The following is a 9688-nucleotide window of genomic DNA, read 5'->3' as shown; positions in this document are numbered from 1 at the left end:
CCCACACCCGCCATGGACGACGACCTCGACCTCGACGCCGCCGCCGGCCTCGCCTCCCTCGCCTCGTCCGGCATGAAGATCGCCCCCTCCGGCAAAGGCAAGCCTCGTGCCCCGCGCAAGACCGCCGCCACGACCAAGCCAAAGAAGGCGCTGACACCCGAACAGCGGGCGGCGGACACGAGGGGTGAAGCCGTCGCGGCCGCCGCCGTCGCCGCCGCCACGCAGCAGGAGGTCATCAACGCCCGCGTCGCAGCGGAACGAGGGAGGCGCTCTATATGCTACGGTTAAACACTAGCCAGCACGGCCTCGTCAATGAAGGAGACCAAAGAAGTGGCTCTCGCGAGCATGATGACCGGGGTGGAGATGGATCTCAACACCGTGTCGCCAAGGAAGAGGTCGTGGTTCGAGAAAATGATGGCCGACATGCTCAAGTTCATCGACGAGTGATCTCGTGGCCGCGGGCGCCTTCTTTTTTTGTATGCCGGCTTGTGCGCTGGCATGACCACGGGGCCGCGATGGCATGGTCGAACTCAAGTCTCACCTTTTTTTGTGTACTGGCATGTGTGCCGACCGCCGACGAGTGCGCCAACATGAACTGTGTGGTGATATTTTTTAAAGTCGGCAATGTATGTCGCCGCTGACATGAAAATGGGTCGACGCGTTAAATGCACTGCCGACCCAAATGCAAAACAGAGCGGACGCAGGGCAGGCGGCCGACCCAAACGAACATAAAGTGGACAAATGCGCCGTCCGTTTGGGTCGGCCCGTTGGAGTTGCTCTTAGGTACATTACAGGTCCAAGTTATTCACAGAAAAAAAAAGATTACAGGTCCAAGCAAAATACTACTACAACTCCGAACGCGTCATTATTCGGGAGAGCCAAAAGTTTACGGAAATGCTACACCAGCGCCACGCACACTCACCACTTGGCTGATGAAGCGGGGTATGTGAACACACGCACTCAAATACATTTATGTATTTCATCCTAAAAAATACATTTATGTATTCAAATACATTTATGAATTTGAGTTTGACTTTTTCCCCTAAAATGTCAATTTCTCATATTTCTGAAATAAAAATCCCTATTTTTAGAGGGGAAGATTTCAAACTTGCCATGTGTATTTTTATTATAGGTAGCATTGCAAGTTCTAGGTCTTTCCGGAATGCCCCCTTGGCAAGTTTTTGAGAATTTTTATCACTTATTCATGACTTTTTTTTGGAATTGTTTATTTTACTTCCTCACATGGCATTTGTTTTATTAAGAGTATGTCATTTTAATAATTAGTAACATGGCATTTTTATTATCAAGAGGATGGAAGTTTTATGATCAAGGGCATGTCATTTTTGTTATTAATAACATGTCATTTTTATTATTAGGAGCATGTCAGTTTTATTGTAATCGGGGTGGTAAAATTATTGAGAGCATGGAATTTTTATTATTGTTGACAGTTTTATTATTAAGAGGATGTCATTTTCATTTTTATTGGCATGTCATTTTTATTTATCATAGTAGTAAATTTATAAACTGGAGAAACGGCAATTTTATAAAGCACCAGGGGAATCTTCATATTTCAGAGCATGGCATTTATGAATTTATGTTTCTATGTTTTTTCATAAGAAAATGTGTATTTTTTCACGGCATTTTTTATCTAGAGGATGGCAGATTGAAAGTTTAACATGAAAATTTTATTTTTCCAGATCACTCGTCCATTTTTTCATCATACTCATTTTTTGGCAACTTGAAATGCATTGTATTTTTGTATGTTCTTAATTGTACCATGGCAAATTCACATGCTTCCTTTACAATTAACATGCAAATTTGCCAGATGTGAATTTTTACTTTTTGAAAATGGCAAACTTTCTAGTTGCTTTTTAAAATGGAAAAAGTTTATTTTTTTTAAGAGAAAGGTGAACAGGCTGGGTGGCGTAGTAAATGGGCTGCATGGGGTGTTCCCTGGTACATTGAAGTCAAAATATGTTATAAAAAAAAGGGAGCATCTTTTCAAACCGGAGGAGACCGGCTGGACTAATAACTAAACTGACTTTGAGTGGACGACTTTGTGCCCCCGATGAATGGAAAATCTACCGACGACACCACATTACTTCTCTGTCATGTCTTGATCAGCATACCAAGCACAGAGAATCTTTCCTTGCAAACAAGGCAACAAGGCAGCAGCAAGAAGCCCCGTTCGTTGGAAACTTAATTATAGGTGTAGAACTTTATAAGACTGCCGTGAATAAGACTGAAATCTGCATGACAAGGCAAAAAGACTCCGTCAGGGGGGTCAAGAAACCCAAATATCCAGAAGAGGTAGAGGAATAATAGTGGCAGTAGCAAAGCAGCTAACCACACTGCAAAGCAAAAGGAGTCCAGCAGATTCCCAGAGACTTGTTAACGAGGCAAAAGCGATCCCACTTGCTTGCCTCCAAGATAACAGCTTTCGTGCCTCGCCCCATCTCCCTCTCTTTCTATCTTTCTATCTCTATCTCTCTCCCCATATGTATATATATGTGCTGCAATGCTTTTAGCTTAGAACATAAGCTTGTAAGTCCGGCGACATAAGGTTGCGCATCAAAAAGGCCCTTGGTTCTCTTCTCCCACGGTTCGGTTGTGCGCCATGGACGGTGGAATGAGACAATCGAGGTATCACCTCAAGGGAACCTTCAGATAGAGCTCTGTTTGTAGCATTGGCATTACTACTTTCTATGGGTTTCTTTTCCATATGTTTCAGACTTTTTTTAGAAAAATGGGGAGCCAGCCATTGCCCATTGCACCGCGGTAGGCTAGTATCTGCAGAATCAGTTGACGATGTCGCAAAGCTGACTCGCTATTTTGCAGGGTCCGGTTTTCTGGCGTGGGGCAGGAAGATCAGGGCAGCGGGCAGGCCATGGCAATGCCACCACAGCGACAGCGAGGCACGCCTTTTGGAAGAGGTATACCATCAAAATCCGCATTTCAATTGGTTTGACCTGTGAATGTGATCATGAATAAATGAATGTGGAGTTGATATCTTCCGGGCAAATGGGTACAGGTGAAGAATACGATGCCGCGTACGCAGCAACGGTGGCGGCAGTGGCATATGCTATTGCTGCAATGGAGGAAGAGAAGTTGCCATCCCAACAGAAGCCTATCCCGGAAAAAACAGCATCTCGGCAGAAGCGTGTAACAGTTCATGAGCCCACAGCCGCCCCACCTCCGAGATCACCACCCAGGAGAGGTGGAAGCATGAAAAGGCCGACTGAAGGAAGCAAAATCTCAAGATTGTTTAGCGGTAACAAAGAAATCGTTGAAGTTGGCGACGAAGACGAACAAGGAGGTGAGGGATGCACGCATAAACAGCATGGCAAAATCGTTATATGGCAAATCAAGTATGAGAATGGATTTTATGTCTCATTTACTACTAAATCATGGCCATCTTTCAGCAAATGTGTCGGTGAGGAGGCCGGTGAAACCGGCGCCAAAGAAGCCAGGAGATCTAACTCCAGGCCAGAACGTGGTAGGGAAGGTGGTCGACTCCGTCCCGAACCTGAAGGACGATCCAAGTTTCACGAGGAAAACACCGGACAAGAAGAGGAGCAGAAACTTTGAGCAGGAGGAGGCAAATCAGAGGGCGAAACCCGGGGTTAACCCGACAACCTCGTTTCCAGGAGAGAGGAAACAGAGCTGGAAGCACGAGCAGGAACCAGCGAATCAGAGGGCACCACCGGCAGCCAGGCCTCCAGGAATGGTTTATTCCAGCGAGGCGGAGAGGATGGCGGCTGCGTGGGAGAAGGAGAAGCTGGCTAAGATCAAGGAGCAGTGAGTAGAAGACCTGTGGAAACCGACGGTCTTTAGAATTTTAATCACCGTTACAGTACTATGTTTGAGCTAACTAATTAACGCGCCTCCAGGTATAACGAGACGATGGAAACCATAGCCGAATGGGAGACTGAGAAGAAGGCCAAGGCCAGGCGCCAGAAGGAGCCCAAAGAGGTTCTCTGTTGCTGCTTAGAATTCCTCCTACTAGCTCTGTTCTGTCTTCTCCATTTCATTACGTTGGATCACAATCTTCCGGCTGTTTTGATTGCAGGGGGATTCAGAGAGGAAGCGAGCAAAGGCGCTGGAGGAGTACAACGACGAGATGAAGCGGATCAGCAAGGTGGCCGCCGCGTCGAGGATGTCGGCAGAGGACAAGAAAAGGAACGCCGAGGGCAAAGTCTGGGAGAAGGCGGCCAAAATCCGGTCGACGGGGAAGCTCCCACGGTCCTGTGGCTGCTTCTGAAACCATGGACACACATAATGTGGGCCAAGAATCTGGTTGTGTTGCTGCTTTACTGTGTATACTTGTTTATGTATCGCCTAAATGAAGTACATTGCGCCAACCAATGCAAACTCCAACAACAACAACAACAAAGCCTTTAGTCCCAAACAAGTTGGGGTAGGCTAGAGGTGAAACCCATAAGATCTCGCAACCAACTCATGGCTCTGGCACATGGATAGCAAGCTTCCATGCACCCCTGTCCATAGCTAGCTCTTCGGTGATACCCCAATCCTTCAGGTCTCTCTTAACGGACTCCTCCCATATCAAATTCGGTCTACCCCGCCCTCTCTTGACATTCTCCGCACGCTTTAGCCATCCGCTATGCACTGGAGCTTCTGGAGGCCTGCGCTGGATATGCCCAAACCATCTCAGACGATGTTGGACAAGTTTCTCTTCAATTGGTGCTACCCCAACTCTATCTCGTATATCATCATTCCGGACTCGATCCTTCCTCGTGTGGCCACACATCCATCTCAACATATGCATCTCCGCCACACCTAACTGTTGAACATGTCGCCTTTTAGTCGGCCAACACTCAGCGCCATACAACATTGCGGGTCGAACCGCCGTCCTGTAGAACTTGCCTTTTAGCTTTTGTGGCACTCTCTTGTCACAGAGAATGCCAGAAGCTTGGCGCCACTTCATCCATCCGGCTTTGATCCGATGGTTCACATCTTCATCAATACCCCCATCCTCCTGCAGCATTGACCCCAAATACCGAAAGGTGTCCTTCTGAGGTACCACCTGACCATCAAGGCTAACCTCCTCCTCCTCACACCTATCAGTGCTGAAACCGCACATCATGTACTCGGTTTCAATCCTACTAAGCCTAAACCCTTTCGATTCCAAGGTTTGTCTCCATAACTCTAACTTCCTATTTACCCCCGCCCGACTATCGTCAACTAGCACCACATCATCCGCAAAGAGCATACACCATGGGATATCTCCTTGTATATCCCTTGTGACCTCATCCATCACCAATGCGAAAAGATAAGGGCTCAAAGCTGACCCCTGATGCAGTCCTATCTTAATCGGGAAGTCATCAGTGTCGACATCACTTGTTCGAACACTTGTCACAACATTATCGTACATGTCCTTGATGAGGGTAATGTACTTTGCTGGGACTTTGTGTTTTTCCAAGGCCCACCACATGACATTCCGCAGTATCTTATCATAGGCCTTCTCCAAGTCAATGAACACCATATGCAAGTCCTTCTTTTGCTCCCTATATCTCTCCATAAGCTGTCGTACCAAGAAAATGGCTTCCATGGTCGACCTCCCAGGCATGAAACCAAACTGGTTTTTGGTCACGCTTGTCATTCTTCTTAAGCGGTGCTCAATGACTCTTTCCCATAGCTTCATTGTATGGCTCATCAGCTTAATTCCACGGTAATTAGCACAACTCTGAACATCCCCCTTGTTCTTGAAGATTGGTACTAATATACTCCGTCTCCATTCTTCTGGCATCTTGTTTGCCCGAAAAATGAGGTTGAAAAGCTTGGTTAGCCATACTATCGCTATGTCCCCGAGACCTTTCCACACCTCAATGGGGATACAATCCGGGCCCATCGCCTTGCCTCCCTTCATCCTTTTTAAAGCCTCCTTGACCTCAGACTCCTGGATTCGACGCACAAAACGCATGTTGGTCTCATCAAAAGAGTCGTCCAGTTCAATGGTAGAGCTTTCATTCTCCCCATTGAACAGCTTGTCGAAGTACTCCCGCCATCTATGCTTAATCTCCTCGTCCTTCACCAAGAGTTGGCCTGCTCCGTCCTTGATGCATTTGACTTGGCCAATATCCCTCGTCTTCCTCTCTCGGATCTTGGCCATCTTATAGATGTCCCTTTCGCCTTCCTTCGTGCCTAACCGTTGGTAGAGGTCCTCATACGCCCGACCCCTTGCTTCACCAACAGCTCGCTTTGCGGCCTTCTTCGCCATCTTGTACTTCTCTATGTTGTGTGCACTCCTATCCAGGTATAGGTGTCTGAAGCAATCTTTCTTCTCTTTAATCGCCTTCTGGACATCATCATTCCACCACCAGGTATCCTTATCTTTGCTTCTCCTTCCCCTGGACACTCCAAACTCCTCTGAGGCCACCTTACGAATGCAAGTTGCCATCTTCATCCACACATTGTTCGCATCCCCTCCTTCCTCCCAAGGGCCCTCCTTAATGACCCTCTCCTTGAACGCCTGAGCTACCTCCCCTTGAGCTTCCACCACTTCGTTCTAGCGACTTTAGCCCGCTTATCCTGCCGGACACGAATCCGAAAGCGGAAGTCAGCAACCACCAGCTTATGCTGGGGTACAACACTCTCTCCAGGTATCACCTTACAGTCTAGGCACGCACGCCTATCTTCCCTTCTCGAGAGGATGAAATCAATCTGGCTAGAGTGTTGGCCACTACTAAAAGTCACCAGATGTGTGCAAACTCCACGTGGTGGAATTTCGACAAGACTCATAGTGTGACAAAACAAGTATAACCAAGTAGCCCCTGGAGGAGGCAGGAGTTCATAAAAAGTGTATCCTGTGTGCAAATTAGATATACAAATTTTAATGAGCTAACCTTCGTTTCCTGGCACGGCACAATCTCCATCATTTGATCTTGAAACTTCGGGCCTGCATTCAAAGGTTAAAAGGAGTTAGGATGAGAGTTGCATGCCACGGGTAGAAAGTGAAATTTTGACTGATTTCATTAGCAAACCTAGGCCTTTATTATTTGATTTCCAATAGACCAAGAAAGGAAGCCTATCTGAATCTTTCCTTAATCTTTAGTTGGAAGCAGAGTTTGCTGTTGGAACACTCTACCTGCAATAGCTTCAGCTGGTGGCATCCTTGTTGGGATGTGTCATTCGAAGCTGCCAACTAAAGATCATGCATATGCCATGTTGGGATGCATATCCCTTGGTTCACACAATACATTCATTCGATCCAGTTTCAGTACCACACATGCAGAGAATATTTCTGCTTAATCTGATGTAACAGTATTACTTGTCAAAAGCAAAGCATCATATAATCGCAGGTGTAACGTAGAGTTGTAATGCAAACTCAAATAACTGATATCAGGCTCTATCTACAAAAGTGAGATCTTATCCACAAACAGATATAAACAATTGCTCATGAAAAAACACCACAATGATACTGAGCCTAAGAAAGACATGTAATCTTACATATAACAAACTTAGGAGGTAGTAAACCGGGGCATATGGCGAAGAGTTTTTCGTCAGTACAGGAGGGTAGTATATCACCCCTGCATCAACAAAATAAAACGACAGGGTTCACCGACTAGCATAATTACACAAGGTAGTTCAGCATCTAGAGCATAGGAACAGTCGCAGAGGCACTGATTACAGAAGATGACACTACACCGAAGGTTCTTGGGCTGGAAGCTTTGAGTAGCATGGCACATAGTATCGATACCCCTCAAGGCCGTCTCGTATCTCATTAAGTTCCCCGGTGCTGATATTGTAAGAGATAAGCTTCATTGTCTTATGGTCAGAGAGGCCAACAAGCTCCCTCTGCAAGTCGAGAGCAAGAATCCGGTAATCGCAGTTCCAAAACCAGTCGGAGGCACCATCGATGCCTCCATTGTCAAAGTAAACTAAGTCTTTCCTTCCAAATGCATCTTCCATGTTAAGATGGCACTTCAGGCTCCAATGCCATAAACGATGAGCATAATCCTCCAAAGTCCAAACTACAATGGAATGACCACTCCTATCTGGCAATGCGTAGTGTAAGATCCCTGAAGATTTGTCAAAGCAGCCATCAGTGAAACTACTCACGGGTAAAGAGTCAAATGGCAAGTCAATGGTGTAATGATAGGGCAGTATGCCATCGCTCATTGTCTCCAAACCTTCAAACACCAAAACTTGCTGTCCCCTAATCTCCACGCACAACATTCCATTAAGAAATAAGTGAGGCTTCCCCCATGAAAAAGTTATCTCAGAATCCCATTCATCATCCACAAGCCACGTGGAACCGGCAGACGAAAACATCTCAAGTTTGCCCACCAAACTGAAGAAATGGCGATTAAAGTTGAAGACATAGAAGTGTGGTACCATGAAGGATCAAAGGCCAAAATAGTTGTACAACGGTGGCTATCAGTCCCAACAAAAGTATCAGGAAGTATTCTCCACTCTCGAGTTGCTGGGTTGCACACAACAAAGCGGCAAATGCCTGGAGAAGTATAGCTGCTCTTGTACTTGCAGAGGACTAGACCATTGCAGCAGTCAAGAAACTCTAAATGCTCATAGTGTGGTACGTCAGCAAGAATTCCATCGATTTCTCCATCATCTCGGGACAGGCTTACAAGCGGGATAGCAGACTTATTGCGGTCTTGGTACAGAAGTCCAGTGGTTACTTTTTTGGGCAGCCTTTTGCGGTAGTCTGGATCGGATGAGAAGGTAGACCAGGCCTTATAGGCACATTTGCAGCGGCAAAAGTCCTTGTATGTCAAGCGGGAGAGGATATCGACCACTAGATCATCAGTTAACTTAGCGGCGTTAACTTCCTTGCGAAGGTCCATGTCTTCGCATCAGCCTACTGACACTGAAATGAAAATTTTGACACTTATCAGAAATGAATGATAGAAAAATAAGACAAAAGGAAATAGTTGACAAATCAATTTATCCCATTCGAACCGGCAATTTCATTTTATTTCACTAGTAACAAATCAACTTACTAACCCACCACTTTCTAGCACTCGTATTCCTTGAATTTCATGCATCTCATGTCATGCCTACTGTTAGCTAGATTTTACAACAATAAGGATGCCGCCGACCTGCTTTTACCTAGACAAATCAGGGGGACAAATTGTTTCTGGTGTTTAATAAGTAGAATGAAAATCCATCTGATGGTTTTACTAATGGGTTACTGGGATAATGTACTCATAAGACATTTAATCGAGGGATGCTGAAATTAACTTTTACAAAGAAATAGGATGGCATACTGCATGCGTCAATCCATTGGTAGCATTGCATTCTATCTAGTATACATACTAAATCAAGCACAGTGGTACTCCTAACCATAGCACACCCTACTTCCAGCAAAGGGAAATCGAAAAGATGGTGGCTCCCAGCACACGGAAATTAAGCACGAAGAGAAGCAGGGAACTCACCAGAAATCAGAGCTGCAGGCAGGGCCGCGGCGACAGGTCAGGAGGCGGCGGCTACTTGGCGGTAGAGGTCTAGCGTCGAGGAGGAACTGAGCTCAGATCTGGAAGGTAAAATGGCAAGGCCAGTTGAGCACAACCATGCGTATCGTAGTAGAAGAATGATGGGGGCCGAGGAGCGGAGGTGCAGGACGGGGGTCTCACAGTGCAGCTTGTCTCCGGTCGCGGCGAAGGAGAGGCCGCCGCCGGTGAAGGACCACAGCACGGGACCAGAGAAGAGG

General features: G+C 46.4%; 1 protein-coding gene and 1 pseudogene across 1 annotated transcript; one reads left to right on the top strand and one right to left on the bottom strand.

The window, feature by feature from the left end:
- Window positions 1–2437: 2437 nt before the first annotated feature.
- LOC119320130 (remorin-like) lies at window positions 2438–4365 on the top strand. The gene is made up of 6 exons (XM_037594254.1): window positions 2438–2643; window positions 2839–2933; window positions 3032–3316; window positions 3423–3798; window positions 3891–3972; window positions 4070–4365. The coding sequence occupies exons 1-6, from the start codon at window positions 2618–2620 to the stop codon at window positions 4259–4261; spliced, it is 1056 nt and encodes a 351-aa protein (XP_037450151.1). The 5' UTR covers window positions 2438–2617; the 3' UTR covers window positions 4262–4365.
- Window positions 4366–7436: 3071 nt separating this feature from the next.
- Window positions 7437–9602, bottom strand: LOC119320121 (annotated as a pseudogene).
- Between the last annotated feature and the right edge of the window lie 86 nt (window positions 9603–9688).

Source organism: Triticum dicoccoides, chromosome 1B (genome assembly GCF_002162155.2).
Source record: "Triticum dicoccoides isolate Atlit2015 ecotype Zavitan chromosome 1B, WEW_v2.0, whole genome shotgun sequence".
Classification (NCBI taxonomy): Eukaryota; Viridiplantae; Streptophyta; class Magnoliopsida; order Poales; family Poaceae; genus Triticum; species Triticum dicoccoides.
This window is presented reverse-complemented; position numbering and strand designations above follow the sequence as displayed.

Bases quoted from the DNA above. Each gene is read 5' to 3' on its own strand.
- LOC119320130 (XM_037594254.1), top strand. From the start codon at position 2,618: ATGGACGGTGGAATGAGACAATCGAG. The intron at 3,317-3,422 runs GTGAGGGATGCA...GCCATCTTTCAG, and splicing joins CGACGAAGACGAACAAGGAG to CAAATGTGTCGGTGAGGAGG. The intron at 3,973-4,069 runs GTTCTCTGTTGC...TTTTGATTGCAG, and splicing joins GCCAGAAGGAGCCCAAAGAG to GGGGATTCAGAGAGGAAGCG.